The following is a 21,055-nucleotide window of genomic DNA, read 5'->3' as shown; positions in this document are numbered from 1 at the left end:
ATCTATCTATCTATCTATCTATCTATCTATCTATCTATCTATCTATCATCTATCTCTTTATATATATATATATGACTCTATGTCTTATCTTTATCTGTCTATGTTTATGTCAATGTCTATATTTACAGTTGATTCTCATTATTCAGAGTAGTTATGTTCTATAACATCATCTCAAACAATGAATCAGTGAATACTGAACCATTGGTCCTTGGGGAAATACAGGGTTAGATTCCTGCAAGTCTCTAGTCACAACATTTACTTTAGCACTTTCCAGAGCAGCCTCAATTATAAATTAGTTAAATTCCTCTTTCTTCTTCTGGATGTACTGTATTGTTGATTCATTAACACTGAACTCACAACCAATAGTACTGTAACTCATGCCTGAATGAGACTTTTCTAAATACCTATATTTTCTTTGTAAGAGATATCACAGCCTTCTTGTGCTTAGAAACACTAGATAACACTTCAGCATTATACTTTGGGGCCATTTTAAATAATGAAATCACTAACAAAAAACACAAAAATATGGAAATATACTGAGAAAAAGATATTTGTTTACAGTACGAGAGCTGAAACAAGAAGGCAGAGCATCATAACCTTGTTTGACCTTAGCTGGGAATGTGCACATCTGATGACTCAAATTTTCTGCTGCTCCACACTTTTGATCTTCCTAATAATCCTGGGAGGTAGATGCTGTATTATTATTCACATTTTATAGTTAAGGAAACTGAGGCAAAGAAAGGTTAAGGGACTTGACCAGGAGTATATAACTCCTCAGGTGAGGTTTCACCAGACTGCTCAAGGATCCATGACATAAAAAATGTTAAGAATGCCTACCCCATATATATATATGAATGTAATGGAATATTATTGTGCTATAAAAAATGACAAGCAGGTGGATTTCAGAAAAACCTGGAAAGACTTACATGATGTGATATAAAGTGAAGCGAGCAGAATCAGGAGAATATTGTACACAGTAACAGCAATGTTGTGTGATGATCAATTATGAATAACTTAGCCCTTTTCAGCAATACAATGATCCAAGATAATTCCAAAGGACTCATGATGGAGTATGCTATCCACATCCAGAGAAAGAACTGATGGAGTGCAGATCAAAGCATACTATTTTCGCTTTCTTCCTTTTTCATGGCTGTTTCCTTTTGGTCTGTTTCTTCTTTCACAACATGACTAATATGGAAATGTTTCATGATTGCACATATACAACCTATTTAAAATTCTTACCTTTTGGGGGAGGAGGGGAGGAAGGGAGGGAGAAAATTTGGAACTCAAGATTTTTAAAAAATGAATGTTGAAAATTGTCTTTACAAGTAATTGGAAAAAATAAAATACTATCAAAAAATGCCTATCATAGGCCTTTTCTACTGAGTCATAGACCTATTGGGATGCATGAATTGGGTTGGTATTTCTATATGTACAAAGAGGTAAGTCCATATTGTAGGATCAAAAATAGAAGGGAAATAATAGAAATTTCCTATATGAAAACAGAGAGGCCTCAGGGCATTCACAATCTCACTTTCAATTAGTCAGAAAAGACTTCCTGAAAGATGTGGCATTTAAGAATGACCTCTAAAGAACAGCAAGTATTGATTTTCAGGTTTCAAATAAATTTTAGCTAGTAGGTGAATTCACAAATATGGAATCCAAGAATAAGGAGGATCAACTGTATATCTCCATCTAATATGTGCCAGTCATTCATTCATTAAACATTTATTAAGCATCTTCTGTGTACTAGGCACTGTTCTAAGTGCTAGGGATATGCACAAAACAGTACCACTCTTTGAGGAGCTCACAATCTAATGGGGAAGACAACATCCAAACAACTATGTATAAATAAGATATATACAGGAATGTTGGAGATAATCAACAGAAGGAAAGTACTAGTTTTAAGAGGATTGAGAAAGACTTCCTGTAGAAGATAGAATTTTAGCTGGGATTTAAAAGAAGCCATGAGAGCCAGGAGGAACAGATTCCAGGTATGGGAAATAGACAGTAAAAATGCTGGGAGTTGGCAGAGAGCAAAGGGGCCAATGTCACTGACTCAACAATGGTTTAATAGGCAGTAGAGTGTGAGGAGGGGTGAGGGTGTGAGATGTAAGAAGACTGGAAAGGTCGGGGTGGGGGGCAGGTTATGAAGGAATTTGAAGGATAAACAGGATTTTTTAAAATTAGGGCAACATCCAAATATAGGTAATTTGTTGTTCAATTATTTTTCAGTCATGTCTGACTCTTCATGACTCATTTGGGGTTTTCTTGGCAAAGATATTGGAATGGTTTACCATTTCCCTCTCCAGCTTATTTTACAGACAAGGAAACTGAGGCAAACAGAGATTTAAATGGTATGGTAAATGTCTGAGGCCAGATTTGAACTAAAAAAAAATGAGTCTTCCTGACTCCAAGTCTGGCACTTTATCCACTGTGCCACCAAAAGGAAACAGCAAGTGCTAAAAAAAAAAAAAAAGTCAATTCTACAAAGAATCTCTATTTAGAACTACCTTTCTGGAAAAGGAGAGACTGTTCACACCAACCCCACTCCCAAGTCACCCCACCACCTCCCTGTACCCCCTATCTACAAGACAGTTTTCAAATTTCATTCTCCAGTTTTAAGAATGGCTTTTTACTCTGAACTCACTGTCTAGGATTAGAAGGCTTAGCGGAACCACAAGGCTAATGGAAACCATCTGAGCAGTACAGCTCAGACTAGCCTAGCAGACAAATAAATACCTGTTTTAGTTAATGGAATAGAGAAGAGCTGCTGAACAAGTTTGTTCTCTGAAGTTCTCAGGACCATGACGATGTCAGCAGGTAACGTATCTCTGTTCTTCTCAAGGAAGCCAAAAGCATCATATAAAACCTGCATCAGAAACATAAATAAGCAAAAAATAAGCTGCCTACCGTCAGTAGCAGGAAGAATTTGCCTAAGGTGAGTAATTAGTTGTGACAGAGAGTGGTTTAAAGATAGACCTCTGAAGAGAATGCAAACCTGGTGCAGCTGTGCTTTCTAAATCTGGACAAGGAAACCAAAATAAAGCATGGCGGATGGGCAGTTGCTGGTGGGCCCTTTCACCCTCACTTCTTGTCAGAGGCCTCTAACAATGAAGGACAAGTACAGCAACATGTAGGATGACAAGAGTTGGCCTCAGAGTCTGGAAGACCTGAGCTGAAATGAGTTCTCATACATTCTGACAGTGGGTAAGTTGCAACCTCTCAATGCTCTAGTTGCTGAGAATGTGCTGATCTGAATTGACAGAGAGTTTCCTCACAAGGAAATTTCTTGTACTAATTAAATCAAAGTTCTAGTCCCTGCCCTATCTAGTTATGTAAATAAATTGTTTTTTTGTTGTTGTTGTTACTACTACTGCTACTGCTACTACTACCACCACCACTACTACTACTACTGATTAGAAGCAATATGGATCTGTGAAGTAACCAGGAGAAACCTAGGTCTGAATCTCATCCCGGACACTTTGAAGCTATGTAACTATAGTTAAGTCATGTAAACTCTTTGAGCTTCAGTTTCTTATATCTGAAATGGAAATAATAATAACAATAATACCCATTTAACCAAGTTATATGGTGCAGTGGATAGAACACTGACCTTGAAATCAGTAAGACTCATTTTCCTGAGTTCAAATCTAGCCTCAGACACTTACTCAGACACATATACTATGTATGACCCTGGGCAAGTCACTTAACCCTGTTTGCCTGAATTTTTTTCATCTATAAAATGAGCTGGAGAAGGAAATGGCCAACCACTCCAGTATCTTTGCCAAGAAAATCCCAAGGGGATCACAGGGTGACAACTTAAAATGACTATAAACAACAAGAGTTGATTTCACAGGGTTGTTGTGAGAATCAAATGAGATAATGTATGTGAAGTGTCCTGTAACCAATCCTGCTAATGAGAAACTTGTCTCTTGTCTATTTTTGGCAACTCCCTATGTTTATGTAACCTGAGTCTCAAAGGCCCTTTGTATGGGACTCTTTGCTCACTTTGCTATTGTCCCTTCATTCATGGAAATCAATGTCCTGCTTCTGTGAGAGGGGCAAGATTGGGAAAGAGGAGACCTCTTCAGTCTCTTTTATCTTTGATCTCTGCAATTGCTTTAGGCATTTCTGGTTTCCAACCTGAGAGAAAAGATGGATGATGCCAACCCCACCTGAGATTGCTGAGAGAAAAATAAGACCCCGGGAAGAAGCTGATATGAGAGCAGCTGTCAATTTCCATCATGTCTCTGTCTCTTGCTTGCTATACTTCTAGAGTCTTCAGGGAATTTCCCCTTGGTTGAGATCAAATTTGAGCTGAGTTACCTGCTTTCAATGAGAGAACTTTTATCCTGTATTATCTGGTATTCCCCTATGTATACTTTCTCTGATTTGCTACTAACTTGGATTAATGGGTTTCTTTGCTACTTTCTATGTGCATTTATTTTGGAACTGGTCTTTGATGGGAAGAGAGTCAAACCTTGAATATAAAGCTTGGATCCTTTTCTCCCCATGAAAGAAACAGCAATCAGAAGTTTAGCTTGAACCTGAAAAACAAATTCTTTAGACTGATAACATATAAGGAGCAGATAGACATAATTCTAGCCTGGTCCCTCTTTGAGGAGAGCAGAGTGGCCAAGATTCTGGCTTCAAACTCCTGCTGGCAGAAATTAAACGTTTCCTTTGAAGAAGGAGGCAAGGGGGGGGAAGAGGCTAGAGATGTCTATTTTGCCTCCCTTCAAGTCACACAACAATATACCATACTACATGTGGGGGACATATAGTATCTCATAATTATCCTTTTCTTTAAAAAAAAGGCAAAAACACCACCAAAAAAACTAATTTTTTTTACATCACCTTCATTTTCCAACATATCTCTCTTCTTGTCCCTTTTCAGTCATCCATTAAAATAAGAATATAAAAAGGGAGAAAGCAATTCAGCAAAAGTAACTACCAAGACTCCCATTATATGCAGTTAATATAGCCACACCCCTAATCTCCACACCTGTGCAAAGAAGGGATGGAAGTGAATTTTCATATCTCTGCCATGGGGCCAAATTTGGTCATTTAATTTCATAGTATTCAATTTTGATTGTGATTGTTATTCTTTCCAATGTAGTCATTGTGTATATGGTTTTTCTGGATCTGTTTACTTCACTTTGCATCAATTTATATAAATCTTTCTTTGCTTCTCTATATTCTTCATATTCATGGTTTATTAGAACATAAGAATATTCTAACATTTTGGAGTTTTTGATGCATTTCCTATGCATTATTTCATTTAATGTGATATCTCTTGGAGGGAGGCAGAACAAGTATCTTACAGATAAACTCTCAAACTCAACATATCCAAAATAGAACTCATTATCTTTCACCCCCAAACCAACTCATCTTTCAAATGTTTGTATTTCTATCAAAGGTACCACCATTCTTCCAGTTTCTCAGTTTGAACTTCAAAGTCCTTCATAATCTAACAGGTGCCCTCAACCTCCCTACTCGACCTCTTCTCTGTCTTCTTATACCTTACTCCTTGTCCTATTCTATATTCTTTTTTTTTTGCTTTTTGGAGGGCAATTGGGGTTAAGTGACTTGTCCAAAGTCACATGGCTAGTAAGTGTGTCAAGCGTCTGAGTTCAGATTTGAACTCAGGTCCTTCTGACTCCAGGGCCAGTGCTCTATTCACTGTGCCACCTAGCTTCCCCTGTCCTATATTTTTCAATGCAGTGACACTGGCTGCCTTTATGATCCTCAAATGACACTCCATCTCTTGTTGTTGTTCACTTGTTTCAGTCACATCTGACTCTTCATTATCCCATTTGGTGTTTCCTTGGCAAAGATAAATACTGGAGTGGTTTACCATTTCTGCTCCCTTTCATTTTACAGATGAGGAAACTGAGGCAAATAGGGTTAAGTGACTTGTCCAGGTCACACAGCTAGTAAGTGTCTGAGGCCAGACTTGAACTCAGAAAGATGAGTCTTTCTGACTCCAGACCCAGGACTCTATCCACTTCACCCCCTACCTGCCCCTAAACCATCTCTTAGATCTGAGCATTTTCTCTAGTTGTCTCCCATGTTTGGAATGTTCTCCCTTCTCCTTTCTGTCTACTGACTTCGTTCAAGTTCTAGTTAAAATCTCACACTCTATAGGAAGACTTTCCCAACCCCTCTGAATTCCAGTGTCTTCCCTCTTTTATACTGTCTATAGCTTGTTCATACATATTCGTTTGCTTCTTGTATTCCCCACCAGACTGTGAATTTCTTGAGGGCAGGGACTAGATTTTTGCCTCTTTTATATCGCCAGTGGGCAGCTAGATGGCATAGTGGATAGAGTGCCAATCTTGGCGTCAGGAAGACCTGAGTTCAAATCTGTTTTCAGATACTTACTAGCTGTATGACCCTGGGCAAGTCACTTAACCCTCTTTATCTCAGTGTCTTCAACTGTAAAGTGAGCTAGAGAAGGAAATAGTAAACCATTCCAGTATCTTTGCCAAAAAAGAATCAAACAAAACAAATGGGGTCATGAAGAGTCTGACATGACTGACTAAAATAACATCATGTCCCCGGCACTTAGCACAGTGTCTGGCACATAGTAGGTGCTTAATAAATATTTATTTACTGACTGATTGGTGTTATCCTTAACTCCACACACTCCACACAGTCAATCGGTGGCCAAATCTTGCCATTTCTACTTCAATAACATCTCTCGCATCTAACGTCAACAACTTCACATCTAACCTCATCTCTTTATTCATATGACTACCACTTTAACCTCAGATCCTCATTACTGCTCACCTAGAGTATTACAATAGCTTCTTAATTTAGTCTCTCTGACTCAAGTCTCTTCCCATCCCAGGCTGTCCTCTACACAGCTGCCAAGGTGATTTTTCCATATGTGTAGAACTGGCCAGGGTTTTCCATCACTCAAAAACTCCAGTGTTTCCCTATTGCCTATGATCCAACTCCTCTGTTTAACTCTTTAAGCCCTGCAAACCTGGCCCCAACCTATCTTTGCATTCTTACTTTGCATGACCTTCTTTGCTGGACACTGATTCAGCCAAACTGGCCTTCTCTCTCTTCCTTACACACAACACCCCATCTCCCATCTCTTTATCTTTGCATTGACCAGTCCCCATGCTCAGAAGACACTCTCCTTTTCTTTGCTTCATAGAAGCCTACCTTTCCTTCAAGACTCAGCTTGAGAACCATTTTTCTACATGAAACCTTTCCCGATCCCTGTCTGTTAGTGCATGTCCTCCCTCCCAAATTACGTCATATTTAATTTCCTTATATTTATTTGTACTTATTATCATGACAGCTATTGTGTATACACACTGATGTGCTTGTCTCTTTCAAAAGAATATGAGCTCCTTGAGAGTAGTGATTGTGTTTGTAGTTTAGTCAGTCAGTTAAGAAACATTATTTAAGCACCTACTATGTTCCAGGTACTGTGCAAAATACTGGGGCTACAAAGAAAGGCAAAAGATAGTCCCATCCTCAAGCAGCTCACTCTAGTGCCTACCATATTGCCTGGCATAGAGTAGACAGCTAATAAATACTCATTGATTGATTGACTGAAAAAAAACAGAAGCTCCATCAAATAACCTAAATGTTGGGGTGGTTAGGTGGCACCACCCTGGAGTCAGGAGGACCTGAGTTCAAATCTGGCCTCAGACACTTAACACTTACCGTGTTTCCCCTATAATAAGCCCTCCCCCGAAAATAAGCCCTATTGAGATTGCTACTGTAGTGAAGGTGATCCCCTGCGCTACACGCTACATTACGGTACCCTCTGTATGCACCGTCCCCCCCCCCACAGGTGAAACGCACGTCGCGCTCCGAGCTGCATCCAATCAGAGCTGCAGCAGTGAGCACGTCATCCTGTTCTTTATTGAATTCATTATTGAATAAAGGTACATTTTTTTGTTCATATTTACCTGTTTATTAAAATTGTTGTCAATGTTCATTAAAATAAGCCCTCCCCTGAAAATAAGCCCTCTGGTGTTTTTCTGTCCAAAAAAAAATAATAAGACAGTGTCTTATTATCAGGGAAACACGGTACTAGCTGTGTGACATTGGGCAAGTCACTTAAGCCCAATTGCCCTCCCTTCCCCCCCCCCCCCCCCCCCAACAAAAACCCAAACAAACAAAATAGCCTAAATGTTTTACCCAACAAGATTGCTTTACTAATAAGTGGCAGACTCAGGACTTGAAACCAAGGCTTTAGATTTGTAGTCCGGAAATTTTTACTATGTCTTACACTATATTAACTCTTATGGATTATAAAGATACATTCAGTACATTCTTATTATCACATTTAGGGAAGCCTGAGGTGGAAAAAATGCACTAGGAGACATCTAGTGGTAAAACAACCCCCACACCGATTGCTGAGGATCAATGAGGAATTCCAGACTAGTGGAACAGATAAATGCTGTTTTAAGGAAAACAAATAATGATGAGACATGGGCATGTGTGGAATGAATAAGGACTTCATTAATATGTATGTATACATATTTATCTATCTACCTATTTTCATAGATAAATGTATATATATTTTACTAAATGAATTTCAAGAAACTGGACAAGGGGAGATCATATGAAACAATCCAAAGGCTTTCATTTCACCGTCTTGATTCTCTAAGTTGACCAGTTCAATCATATACCACCTTCTGCCCTTTATTTCCTTGTCTGTTTGTGCTTATAACATTTACACCCTGCCATTCCTCACTCATAGGCTGCCCCCACCATTCACCTTCTCTGCTCCGACTCCTATGTTACTGAATGCGATTGGAGGATATCATGAAGTTGAACCAATTGAGTCCACTACAAATTTGAGTTACCTAATCTCAACTGGGCCCACACTCATACATGGTAATCCTTTTCTTCTTTCATGCTCCCCTAAGCAATTTATTTACATTTGCAGAGTGAAATAATGCTCTAGGTGGGTCATGATGGTATTGCTGGTACTTTTTTGATCCAAGTTTTCTGAAGGTTAAAAACCCTTCAGCATCAGAGAAGGGTGAGTCAGGGCATTACATATACAACTGCTAGTTGTCTCTCTTCAGCTAGTGTTCAAGAGACCAACAAAGACCCAAGGACATTCCACCATGTTCTGCCCCTTAGTGTAGACCAACACTTTCACGGTATGGAAAAGCAAGTTGCTTAACCTTTTAGTTTTCTCATCATTAAAATGAGGACAGTGATATTTATCTGTTTGCAAATGTGAAGAAAGTGCTTTCTAAACCTTAAATTATATAAATATGAGTTGCTATTATAGTTTGGCCCTGACACTGAAGGCATGGGACGTGCTTAAGAGGAAGAAGCCAAACATAGCTCCTGACTAGGGTCTGAAATAAAACTTCCTTTATATTAGATATGCTTTTAATTTGCTTTTTCAATGACGTTATGCAAAATTAACTCATATCATGTTATATATTTGAAAAAGCAATCTGGACATACAGTGTTTTAAAATTTCTCCTTTTTTTCTTTCTCTATTTTCTTTCTTTCCTTCTTTCCTATCTCTCTTTTTTCTCTTCCTTGTTCCTTTTCCTTCCTCCTTCCTTCCTTCCTTCTTTCTTTTTTTATTATCTCTTTCTTTCCATCTTTTAAATTTCTTTTTCTTTTCTTTCTTTGTCTTCCCATCTTACCGAGGCTAAAAGGTCAGTGGCTACCCACAAGCCTGATCCCATTAGGAGTTTTGACCTGTTCCATTTATGACCTTCTCCTTAAGAAGTCTGGTGGACTTTTTCTTCCAGGAGCTCAACAAACTGATGCTGAACTTAGTATAGACACCTAATAAGCTTAGCCCACTGCAACTCAGAATGTCCAAGCTAAAAAGATCTACTGGTTTCAGCCCCCTTAGCAGCTGATATTATAGGCCTCTACCATCATACCCAACTTTTAAAAATTTCTACAAAACACTATTTGTATTTATTTTATCATTGCCATTCTAGGACTCTGAACCAGGTCCTGCTGAGGTATGTAACCATAATTCAAGTAGTATTTTCCAACTGGGTAGCAAAAAATGATATGTAAACCTTAAAAGGTTACCTATTGCTTATAGGAAAAAATGCAAACTCCTTATCTTGACACTTATGGACCTTTGCAAAAGGTCTCTAAAACTACTTTTGCAGCCTTATCTTTGCCTACTTTTCTAAAACTCTAAAACTAACCCTTTTCCACCAAATACCCCCAAGTTTTTCTACTTCTTTGCCTTTGTTTATATCATTTTCTATACCAATATTATCCTCTCTTTCTCTCCCCTCACAAATTCCTAAATTCCTCACCCTATAAGGTCCAGCTCAAATGTTATTTCCTGCATGAAATATTCTTTTACATCCTCGATTAGGCAGATAAGTGGCATAGTAGACAGAGCATTGTAACTGGAATCAAGGATGCTTGAGTTCAAATCCTGACTCAGACACTTACTGGCTGTATGACTCTGGGTGTATAACAACCTTTCTCAGCCTCAGCTCCCTCATCTATAAAGTGGGAATAATAATAGCACCTACCTCACAGGACTGTTGTGAGGATGAAACAAGTTAACCTATGTAAACTCCTTAGCAAACCTGCAAGCGTTATATATAAATTTTAGCTATTTTGTCTTAGCCAATGTTAGGGATACATAGAGCATGTTCTGCCTTATACCACAGATAGTGAAAGCTACCTGAGGACAGACCCTGTCTTTATTCATGTTTATATCCTCTTCATGCCCAGCAGAGTGGTTTGTGCACAGCAGACTGGATAATTTTTAAATTAAATTTTATTGTTTGCAATCAGCAAAAATCTGTCCTACCTACCCACTTCCCATCTCCCACATGAGAAAGAAAGAAAAACAAAACCCCTTTTATAAACATTTATAGTAAAGCAAAACACATTTCTGCATTAGCCATGTCCAAAGGAAGATACTTGTCATCTTGTACTCTGAGTACAGTACTTCATCTCTCTATAAGGAAGTGAATTAACTGGATAATCTTGAAAAAGCCCATAGCTTCCCTGAGCCTCCATTTCATCATCATCACGCTAATCATCATGGCTGACATCGATCTATGGCTCTAAAATTGGCAAAATGTTTTACATTCATTTTGTCATGTGATCTTTACAACAACCCTGAGAGGTAGATATAAGGATCTTCTATAAATCTGGCATAATACTGGCCTTACCTAAGTGTAGCAGCAAAGACCCTAGCATACGCAGGGTGGCTGCTAGCACAGGTTCTTTTATTTGCTTTTCTAAAGGAAAAGGCCCTCAAAAGCTGTTAAAAATCTTGCTTTAATCAAATACATACATATCATTCACTTAATTCAGGGGGGAAAAGTCAGAACCCTGATCTTCAGAAAGTACAAACAGAAATTACAAGCAGACAAAAAATGCAAAGAAAATAACACAATTCAACAGACCAACAGACAGGGCTTCTAGCTGTCTGATCATTACACACATATAGTGTTAGTTACCAGAGACAGAAGCACCAACATCTGGGTTTTCAAAGCTGGGGGAGGGGGAACCCAATGGCTACCCAGAGTCTCATCTGGCCAAATCACACAACTCTTCCCATAAGTGAGCCCCAAAGCAAAACCTCACCTCAGAGGTACATATAGCCTTCTCCAGGGTCAGAGGACATCACAACCCTCATGATGCACTGCCTAATTACAAAGTAACAGAAGGTGTGGGCTTTCCTGAAAAGCAAGTCCCCCCTAAGCAAGCTTCTCTTGTTGGGCTCCAAGTGGAGCACATTAAGGAGCAGGGAAGATCTTCACACTCCCTTACCATTACACTAACTCACAATGTTGTTATGAGTATTAAAGCCCTCTGTAAAACTAAAACATTATACAAAGGTAAGGTATAATAGGGTACACGGCATAATACCATATAATATAGTATATGTAAGGCATAGTGTAGTAGATATAAAGCCTGACTTGGACTCAGGAAGACTTTAGTTCAAATCTCCTTTTCTATATTTGATGGCAACGTGACTGTGGACAAGTCACTTTAACTTTTGAATCTTCAATTTCCCTATCTACAGAACAGGGATATTGATGTGTGGAGTACCTACCTCATTGGGTTGTTGTGAGGCTGTAACAAGATTATGTATGAAAGTATTTTATAAATGTCAGTTATTTATATTTTTAAAAAGGAAACTTTAAATGTCTGCCTCAACTCTGCTATTGGAACCTGAAATTTAGGTTGATATAACATCACAGTAGTTGGATAAAAAGAAAACAATTTAGACTGTCATTATCAGCTTATTCCAGTGGAGATATCAAAGGACCTACATTCAAATCCTGGTCCTCCTATTAACCATCCGTGTCAATTTGAGCGAGTCAATGAACCTTTCTAGACTCCAATTTTCTCATTTATAAAGTGAGAAGATTGTACCAGATGGCTTCGAATGTCCCTTCCTACTCCAAATCTATGATCCCATGTCTCCAAATATTTTGATGCTTGGTGTTGAGTAGAATAAACATCTGGATGTTTAATTGATTTTCTTGGCTTTTTATTTAGATGCTATGGCCCCCTGTAGGCCTCTCCTAAAATTATATCAACCCTCCCAGTTTTATTCCCATTTTAGAATTACTTTAAAATTTGAATATTCACAACTAAACACACTGGGAAAAGATGTAATATGTTTGCTCTCTGGAGAGCTGTCACTTCTAGGCAATACCTCAGGTAAGAGGCAGATGGCAGCTCTCTAGGCCACCCCTGTGAGAAACTGTTTCTATGCCAGAGGCAACTTTTGTGATCAATCCCACTGTGAAAGTTTGTGAGTTATGATTACGGATTCAAGAAGAATCAAAAAGGAAAGAAATCTGCAAGCAATTTCTCAAGCTTCACAGACATGGCAATGTAGCCACTTATCTCTCATGAAATTCACACCCAATAAGAGTCAAACACCTTTTACCTTTCCAGCGTAGTGCTGAATGCCAAAGCATAGCTCCACTCGCTTTGGCCTCCAGAAATATTTACATCGCAGATTATCTTCAAATTTATCTGTTTAAAGACACAAGCAAACCACAGTATAGAATATCCTCGAGAGCATCTGGATTAGGCTTTCCACTTAAACCAGTCACAAGTGCCTGCCAAGAGCCCCTGAAGATCTAAATAAAGAGAATTAGGGTTAAGTTTGAGAAAGTCATTGCACTTAGACTAGAAGAGAAAGATGAGGTGAGAAGGGAGGTGTTTCTGTTGGGCATTTTTTCCTTTGTTGCTTCATTCCCTCTTTAGGCATCTGGTTAGTCCAAAGGCAGGGAACCTGCAGTCTTAAGACTGCAGGGCAGGTTCCCTGCCCCTGAACTAGGCAAGATCTCCCAGAATTCATGGTTTCCAAGTATGCTGCTTCTCCTTCTCTCTTTAAGAACTCCCCACAAATGTTTTTTTGCAGTACCAGAAACATCACCAAGTTGCTTCAGGACAGAAGCTATCCCAAGGGGATGAAGATAATATGGGTCTTAATTCATCTTGGCAACACACAAGATTTATAGGTGCTCAGGGAAATAAATAGAGGTGTCAACAGACTAAACTTTTCATACAATGTGGAATGCAATCTGCTACATGAATAACCTCCCCCCACCCCAATAAGAGAAAGAATAGAAATAGTCATTCATTCATTGAGTCTGTCATCAAGTATTTACTAATACCTGCCAAGAAGACAGACAGTGTTGTGCTAAAAACCAAACAGAAAACGACCTTCAGTTCAGTCCTGTGGACATTTATTAAGCAATCACTATTTACAAGGTACTGTGTAAGGTGCCAGAGATAAAGAAACAGAATGGTCCCTGTCCTCAAGAAGTTTATGGTATACTGGGGGTTGAGAGGGCACTGCATGCACACAGCTAAGTAACTATGTAACATATACAATATGAGGGGGAGGGAGGGGGAGGGAGAGGAAGAGAGAGAGAGAGAGAGAGAGAGAGAGAGAGAGAGAGAGAGAGAGAGAGAGAGAGAGAGAGAGAGAGAGAGAGAGGGAAAGAAGGAAAGGGAGGAAGAGAAAAGGAAAGAAAAGAATTAGGAGTGGAGAAAGAAAAAGAGAGGAGGAAGAAAAGAGAGAGAGAGAGAGAGAGAGAGAGAGAGAGGTAATAGTTGGATATCCATGATGATATAATAATACTAAATTCCTGTCCTTAAAGAACTTACAATTTAGGTGAAGGTCAAAAAAAAGGTACCTAGGTGACACAGTGGACAGAACATTGGGCCTGGAGTCAGCAAGACTCCTCTTCCCCAGTTCAAATCTATTCTTAGACACTCACTAGCTGTGTGACTCTGGGTAAGTCACTTAACTCTGTCTCAGTTTCCTCATCTGTAAAATAAGCTGGAGAAGGAAATGGTGAACCACTGCAGCATCTTTGCCAAGAAAACCCCTAATAGGGTTCCAGAGAGTTGGACATAACTGAAATGAATGAACAACAAATAAGATGAGATTGATAAAAAAAAACAATGTCAGAAATGTTAACAAGTTAGTGTATGATTAAATGTGAAATGAATGAAACAGATAAAATTGCTATGATACATAGGAAGAAGACATCATTGTGTATTAGAATGGTCAGGGAAGGATCCACAGAGCAGGTGAATATTATGCGATGTCTTTAATTATGAGTAGAAGATGAAAAAGCAAAGAAAACAGGGCAGCTAGGTGGTGTATTTCTTCTATGAAGAAAGTCAGGCCTGGAGTCAAGAAGACCTGAGTTCAAATCCAGTCTCAAAGTCACTAGCTGTGTGATCCTGGGCAAGTCACCTAACCCTGTTTGCCTCAGTTTCCATATCTGTAAAATGAGCTGAGAAGGTAATGGCAAACCATTCCAGGATCTTTGACAAGGAAAACCCAAATGGGAAAATGAAGAGTTAGACATTACTGAAACAACTGAACAACAACAAAAAGTAAAGAAAAGGAATGAAAGAATCCCAGTGAGAGAAAATAGTATGAGTAAAAATGAATAAGTAAGAATGAAGGGGAAGGGAAAGGAGTAAACAATTCTTGAGCATCTACTCTGTGCCAGGTTCCCTAATAATCACTTTAACAAATATTATCTCATTTGATCCTCACAACAACTGTGGGAGATAGGTGATGTTATTAAACCTATTTTACAGTTGAAAAAACTGAGGCTGAGAGAGTTTAAGTCACTTACTCATGGTCACTCACAGCTACTACGTGTCTGAAGTTGGATTTGAATTCAGGTCTTCCTGACTACAGGCCCAGCACTCTATCTACAATCCAACGAGAATGATATGTTTGGGGAGCAGTAAATATAAAGATCAGTCTGGCTTCTATGAAGATATTATGGAAGAAACTAATAAAAGCTGTGGTAGAAAGGGGAATGTGGAGCCAAAGTGTCAAGGTCCTTGAATTCCACGCTAAGTTTAAGGTTCAACCTATAAACAATGGAGAGACATTGGAAATATTTTAGCAGAGGAATGATATAATAAAACCAGAATTATGGGATGATTAAATTAGTAGTCATGATCAGGATGGAAGAGGAAGGGGGAGAGAGGGGGGGGGAGGGAGGGAGGAGACACAAAGAGAGAGGGGGGAGGGAGGGAGGGAGAGAGGGAAAGAGAGATCTACATAGGAAGCATATATGATAATTCTGGCATGTAATAATGAGGGTTTAGACTATGGCCGTGTCAGTGAGTGTAGAAAGGAAGGTTAGGGATAGGCACTGAACCTGGAATGTCACTGATCTAGGGAACACCCAGGCAAGTAAATTCCCTTTACCCATGCAGTTTGGCACTTTATCAGCAAGAGAAGGTGAAAGACTTCCATGGGGTCACACAATAAGTAGGTATCAGAGGAAGCACTTGGATGGAGATCATCTTGACTTTGAGGCTGGCTCTCTATTACTGGGCTACACTCTCTCTCAGAAAGGATGGGCCAGATCTAAAGGAAGATGCAATAAGATTTGCTGACTGGGTGTGGGAAGGGAAAGAGGAGCCAAAGGATGAATACAACTCCCAGATCTTGGTGACTGGTAGCTCCATTTTCAGAAATAGAAAAGTCAGAAGGATTTGGGGTCAGTGGGTGGAAAAGATGAGCTCAGTTTTAGACATGCTGAGTCTGGGAAGATGGTAGGACATAAAAGTTACTTGTCACTTGCTAAATGTTCTAATTTGTTTTAAAGGGGGCTACATTTTATACACATATTACTAGCTGAAAAAATGACCGGGTATGTAAAGCTTTATGTTGGATCCCCTTGCCTTGAGGATGTGAGCAGATGCCACATTCTGGACCGAATGCGTATTCCTTTCTTGAAAAAAATACATACCAACTAACGTCAGGTCTGTTGCCTGGGGAAATCTGCTTTCTTCATCAAGGAGAGAAAGCAGTCCCATTGGTTTCTGGAGAAACATATCCAGGAGAGGGCGATTGTCTTTGTATTCCACTATTGTGGCATCAATTCCTTCATTCTGATATTCCATCTGTTGGGAAATTTAGTATGAATGCACACAATTCCTTTTCCCCCATCCCCACCCCCCAACACTTGATTAATCAAGTTACAAACAATATATTATTTTGCTGTGACGTTTCTAAGAATAAGTGCAACAGAATGAATAGTCAGCTTCAACACTAGGAAGCCTGAGAGTCAGGTTCCATCTCTGACACACTGCTGTGTGACCCTGGGCAAGTCATTTGACATTTTAGTGTCCCAAGCAAGGCTTTCAGAGAAGGTGCTAATGTACATAGGTAGGGGTAGTTCCCTTATTCAGGAGTACCTCACATCAATGAAATCACAGGGACCATATGGTCCCTGTCATTATCCCTGTGAAATTTCTAGAGAGAAACAGCATTAAACTTTCTGTGATAAATTTCCACTGATACTTGTATGCTCTCTTGTGCGCAGAAATGTTTGTGTGGTTCTATCTGCTAATGACTTGTAGCAAACAGCTGGTCCCAGATAAAAAGGAGATGCTTATCTATACCTCTCAAGAGAGAGAGGGTGACACTGCATTTATAGAATAAAACAAAGAGCAGTCAAGGGGACAGCTAGAAGAGGAGGGAGCCTGAAGAGAGGAGGAAACCTTCTCAGGAAACATCTGATTTAGACCAGGAGGTAAGATCTCTCTGGCAACAGAGCGAGTCAGTCTAGCATGACAGCCTCAGACAGAGAATTATATTTCTCACAGAAGCAGACAAAAAGATTTTCGACTGAGGATAGATAGGATTGGCAGTTGGTAACAGGGAATGGGAGAATAGGGAGCCCTGGACAGATTTATACAGAACTGAAGAAAACTATCAGAATTTTCTCCAAAGCTGGACCAAGGGGCACTTAGTATTTATTTTAGGTCTTGGGAATGGCCTAAATAATAACCAGTTTATGTGTATCTCATAATCATTTCTTTTTTTTTTTGAGGGGGTGAGGCAATTGGGGTTAAGTGACTTGCCCAGGGTCACACAGCTAGTGTCAAGTGTCTGAGGTTGGATTTGAACTCAGGTCCTCCTGACTCCAGAACCAGTGCTCTATTCACTGTGCCACCTTGCTGCCCCATCATTATTCCTTAAGTGGTTACTGCTATATGAGAGAAGACTGGCCAGAATGGTTTTTGTTTCCATACCTACTAGCTAGGTTTAGGAGGAAGGGTATCCCAGAGGAAGGTCTTGGTAAATTCCCTAGCCTAGAAATCCTGAGCTATAGCAAAAGCAAGAAGCTAGTAGTCAGTTCATTGCTACGCCCGGTACCTTCTGTTTTACTTACCATCAGCCTCACAGGACTCAGTTCCCATCTCTAGGACACTAAGGACATCCACTGCCCCTCTATAGACCCCTAAATTGGGCAAGCCCTCTAGCAAGGGCAGGTTTTGAGGGTAACACAATTTATGGCACAGATACACTGGTGGGGTGTTGAGAGAAGCAAGGGGCTAGGCCCTACTTGCAAGCTCATCAGTCCCATTTTAGATAATATCTTACATATTTTCTAATTATGTGTGTTTGTGGGGAGACTTTGATGTATAGGATTAGTCCACAGATAGAGGCATTTTGTTGGGAAGGAGGATTTAAATAATTGGCTTGTCACCGGTGCTACATAAGTAGGAAACTGCACTTTTCTAAAGAGATCTAGACTTCTCTATTTGGGCTAAATTTAGACTATTTACATGTTCTTGACAGGAATTTTCTATTTAAAACAGAATCTCCTCTCTAGCCAGCTGATTTTCTCCAAAGTCTTCCCTCTTCAGCCTCTCTACTAGAGTTTTTGCTTTGGGCCATAGACAATTTCGAGGGAGTTTACCATCTCCTATCCTTATCACTTCCATTATAATATTTAATTATTTCAGAATTCAATTTTACCTGCTCAAGTGCAAAAATGTGTTGATTGAAATAGTACTGAATTTGCTCATTGGCAATGTTTATACAGAGCTGCTCAAAGGAGTTTCTCCGGAAGTTCTCAAATCCAAAGATATCCAGAATCCCAACATTCATCCCACGTTCTGCACGGCTGCATGGGAAATAAGCATAATATCCCTCCACAAGAAGAAAGCACTTCTGGACAGCAGATAAAATGCACACATGTTTACAAGCCTGTGTACAGTCATAGAAAGAAGAGACACCCTGCTAAAGAGCACTTGGTCTACATGGAAAAACCATATAGAGATGATATAGTCTCTCTCTCTCTCTCTCTCTCTCTCTCTCTCTCTCTCTCTCTCTCTCTCTCTCTGTCTCTCTCTCTCTCTCTCTCTCTCTCTCTCTCTCTCTCTCTCTCTCTCTCTCTCTCTCTCTCTCTCTCTCTCTCTCTCTCACTCTCTCTCTCTCTCTCTCTCTCTCTCTCTCTCTCTCTCTCTCTCTCTCTCTCTCTCTCTCTCTCTCTCTCTCTCTCTCTCTCTCTCTCTCTCTCTCTCTCTCTCTCTATCTCTCTCTCTCTCTCTCTCTCTCTCTCTCTCTCTCTCTCTCTCTCTCTCTCTCTCTCTCTCTCTCTCTCTCTCTCTCTCTCTCTCTCTCTCTCTGTCTCTGTCTCTCTCTCTCTCTCTCGTAAAGCCAAGGTCTTCCCCTGCATCCAGGACCATCACCAGTTGTCCTGACCTATGTCTTACCACTGGAATCTGATGACCTTGGAGGCAAGAGTGAGGTTGATGACTTTGCACAGCCCTGCCTCACTTAAATCCAATTCACCTACAAGTCAAGACATCATCCTCCAGAAGTCATCGGTCCTCTTCAGAAATAAAAGGGTGAACAACTACAATGACTGCCCTAAGAACTGTGGGAAGAATAAGTTATATGCTTCCCTTGGGAATAAATGCAGTATGGAATGAGACCTCAACTTGTTGTAAATAAGGATATAGCCAGTTATGTCTTACTAAGAAAAAAATCAAAAACAGATGATTTCTGTTTTAAAGTTCAAAATACATGGATCTGTTCCTTTCCCATGAAAAAAAATCAATAATGCTATCTTCTGAGCAAACCTCTAAACTCTGTCTCTTCCTTCCTTCCCCTTCTCCCTCCCCTCTCCCCTTCTCTCTTCCTCTCTCCTTCCCCATCCCTCTCTCTCTCCCTCTCCCCATTTTATACTCCCTCTCCCATTTCCCCTCCCCCTTCCTGTCTTCCCCTCCTTCTCCCTCACTCCCCCTCCCACTCTTCCCTCTCTTTTCATCTTCCTGTTCTCCCTCCCTCTGTCTCTCTCCTCCCTTTCCCTCAGTTCTACAACCTCTTCTCTCCCCCCTCGGTCCCTTTCCCCCCCACCTCCCTCGCACACACAGAAGTTCACACAGACTTGCCATATATTTTTGTCTGGCTGTAACAGCGTGTTGATGCGATTTACAATCCAGCTGAAAAGCCTCCCATACAGGGCTTTCGACATGGCATCTCGAACGTCAGCAGCTTTGTCCACAGTGTTGGTGCGGATGATAGTTTCCCCTCTGGTGACCACGCAATGCGAGGTGAGAGCCTCCTGGAGCTCTTCTGAGCTGATGCCAAGCAAGGTGGCAGCTGGAACACAACAGAACCCAGATGTGGGCCCGAGCCAGGGCCTTCCGAAACAGCCATAAGCCAGGGTAGCTGCAGCCACAGCAGTAGTAGCAAAAACAGTAGAATCATTAATTAACATGTACTAGGAAAACATAGGTCCTGAACATCAAATAGTTACCATTTTCCAAGGCCACTGAATTGGGAACTTCACTCTTATCCGTCTGGTGTTCTGAGGAAATTGATGCAAACTCAATGTTCCCAGTGTTCAAAATTGCTGCTAAGATCCTGTACACTGAATGTACCTCCTGAAAAGGACACCAAGTACCATTTTTTTTCCTGAGTTATTATTAACCAGACTAAATTAACACTACAATTTTCAAATTCAGATTTTTGCATTGTTCTCTTAAATAGGGAGAAAAACTTAACTGATTTTGAATGTAATTTTATGGAAGGGTAGGGATATGCCTGTGGTGTCATGTGGTTGAGCTGTGGGATCATAGACAGGGAATTGGAAAGGACCTAGAAGCCATTTAAACCATTTCCCCCCTCCCCTCTTCCACTCCCTCCCCCTGCCCCTGCCACACACACATTTTACAGATAAAGTCCAGGGAAGTTAAATGACTGACCCAAAGCTTCATTCCTCTCCAGGATGCCCAGCTGACTCATCTCCATAGGACTTAGTCTACCATGCCATAGAAATCTCTTTAGCCTGCAAGCTCATTCTGCCCCAGGACTGCTTCTCACATTGGAAGTACCCTCGCCCCTGAGGCCTCACCTTCCAATTGGCTGGTTCATTTTATCCCCTATTTTAAGAAGGAGGCTCAGGCCAAAGATGGCTTTTATTCTTCAGGCCACACAGCTGCCTCACCTCCATAGGGCTTTCTCTGCATTCACCTCTCCTTTGCTGGGACATTCCCAGTTCCCTTTTAATGTTGTCTTCCCTGGTAGAATGTAAGCTCCTTGAGGGAAGGGACTATTTTTCTTTAGGCTTCTGTTTGTGCTCTCATTACTTAGCACAGTGTCTGGCACATGGGAGAGTTTAATAAATGCTTGTTAACTGATTTTACTTACTACTTAGGGTAGTAAGTATCAGGTGAAATATGAGCCCAGCTCCTCAGACTCCACGATCCTTGCTCTTCCCCATGGACCCTGCTGCCTTTGTCATGGATGGGA

The 21,055-nt window shown here is 40.3% G+C and overlaps 2 protein-coding genes across 5 annotated transcripts in view; both read right to left on the bottom strand.

Annotated features, from left to right (window-relative positions):
• LOC138155352 (myosin-IIIb-like) overlaps positions 1 to 12,998 on the bottom strand; it is a 381,066-nt gene extending 368,068 nt beyond the window's left edge. For all 4 annotated transcript variants that reach the window (XR_011166807.1, XR_011166808.1, XM_069080561.1 and 1 more), the window contains exons 1-2: positions 12,899 to 12,998; positions 2,743 to 2,872 (exon numbers count right to left, since the gene is read on the bottom strand). Coding sequence is in view for 2 of the 4 variants with exons in the window: in XM_069080561.1 (XP_068936662.1) it covers positions 2,743 to 2,809 (67 nt within the window). In the remaining 2 variants the exon portion in view is untranslated. The remainder of the gene's footprint in view (positions 1 to 2,742; positions 2,873 to 12,898) is intronic.
• LOC138155165 (myosin-IIIb-like) lies at positions 12,884 to 20,795 on the bottom strand. The gene is made up of 6 exons (XM_069080193.1): positions 20,751 to 20,795; positions 20,061 to 20,187; positions 19,693 to 19,903; positions 18,272 to 18,419; positions 16,254 to 16,407; positions 12,884 to 12,987 (listed from the first exon to the last, which is right to left on the bottom strand). The coding sequence occupies exons 1-6, from the start codon at positions 20,793 to 20,795 to the stop codon at positions 12,884 to 12,886; spliced, it is 789 nt and encodes a 262-aa protein (XP_068936294.1).
• Between the last annotated feature and the right edge of the window lie 260 nt (positions 20,796 to 21,055).

The sequence above is a fragment of the Petaurus breviceps genome, unplaced genomic scaffold (genome assembly GCF_028583685.1).
Source record: "Petaurus breviceps papuanus isolate PSGF00001 unplaced genomic scaffold, PetGlider_PUasm1.0 91133, whole genome shotgun sequence".
Taxonomy (NCBI): Eukaryota; Metazoa; Chordata; class Mammalia; order Diprotodontia; family Petauridae; genus Petaurus; species Petaurus breviceps.
The sequence above is the reverse complement of the archived record's forward strand: the minus strand, read 5'-3'. Positions and strand labels throughout refer to the sequence as shown.

Bases quoted from the DNA above. Each gene is read 5' to 3' on its own strand.
- LOC138155165 (XM_069080193.1), bottom strand. From the start codon at position 20,795: ATGTCCCAGCAAAGGAGAGGTGAATGCAGAGAAAGCCCTATGGAG. The intron at 20,188-20,750 runs GTGAGGCAGCTG...TGTCCTTTTCAG, and splicing joins GCAGAGAAAGCCCTATGGAG to GAGGTACATTCAGTGTACAG. The intron at 19,904-20,060 runs GTAACTATTTGA...GTTGTGTTCCAG, and splicing joins TTCAGTGGCCTTGGAAAATG to CTGCCACCTTGCTTGGCATC.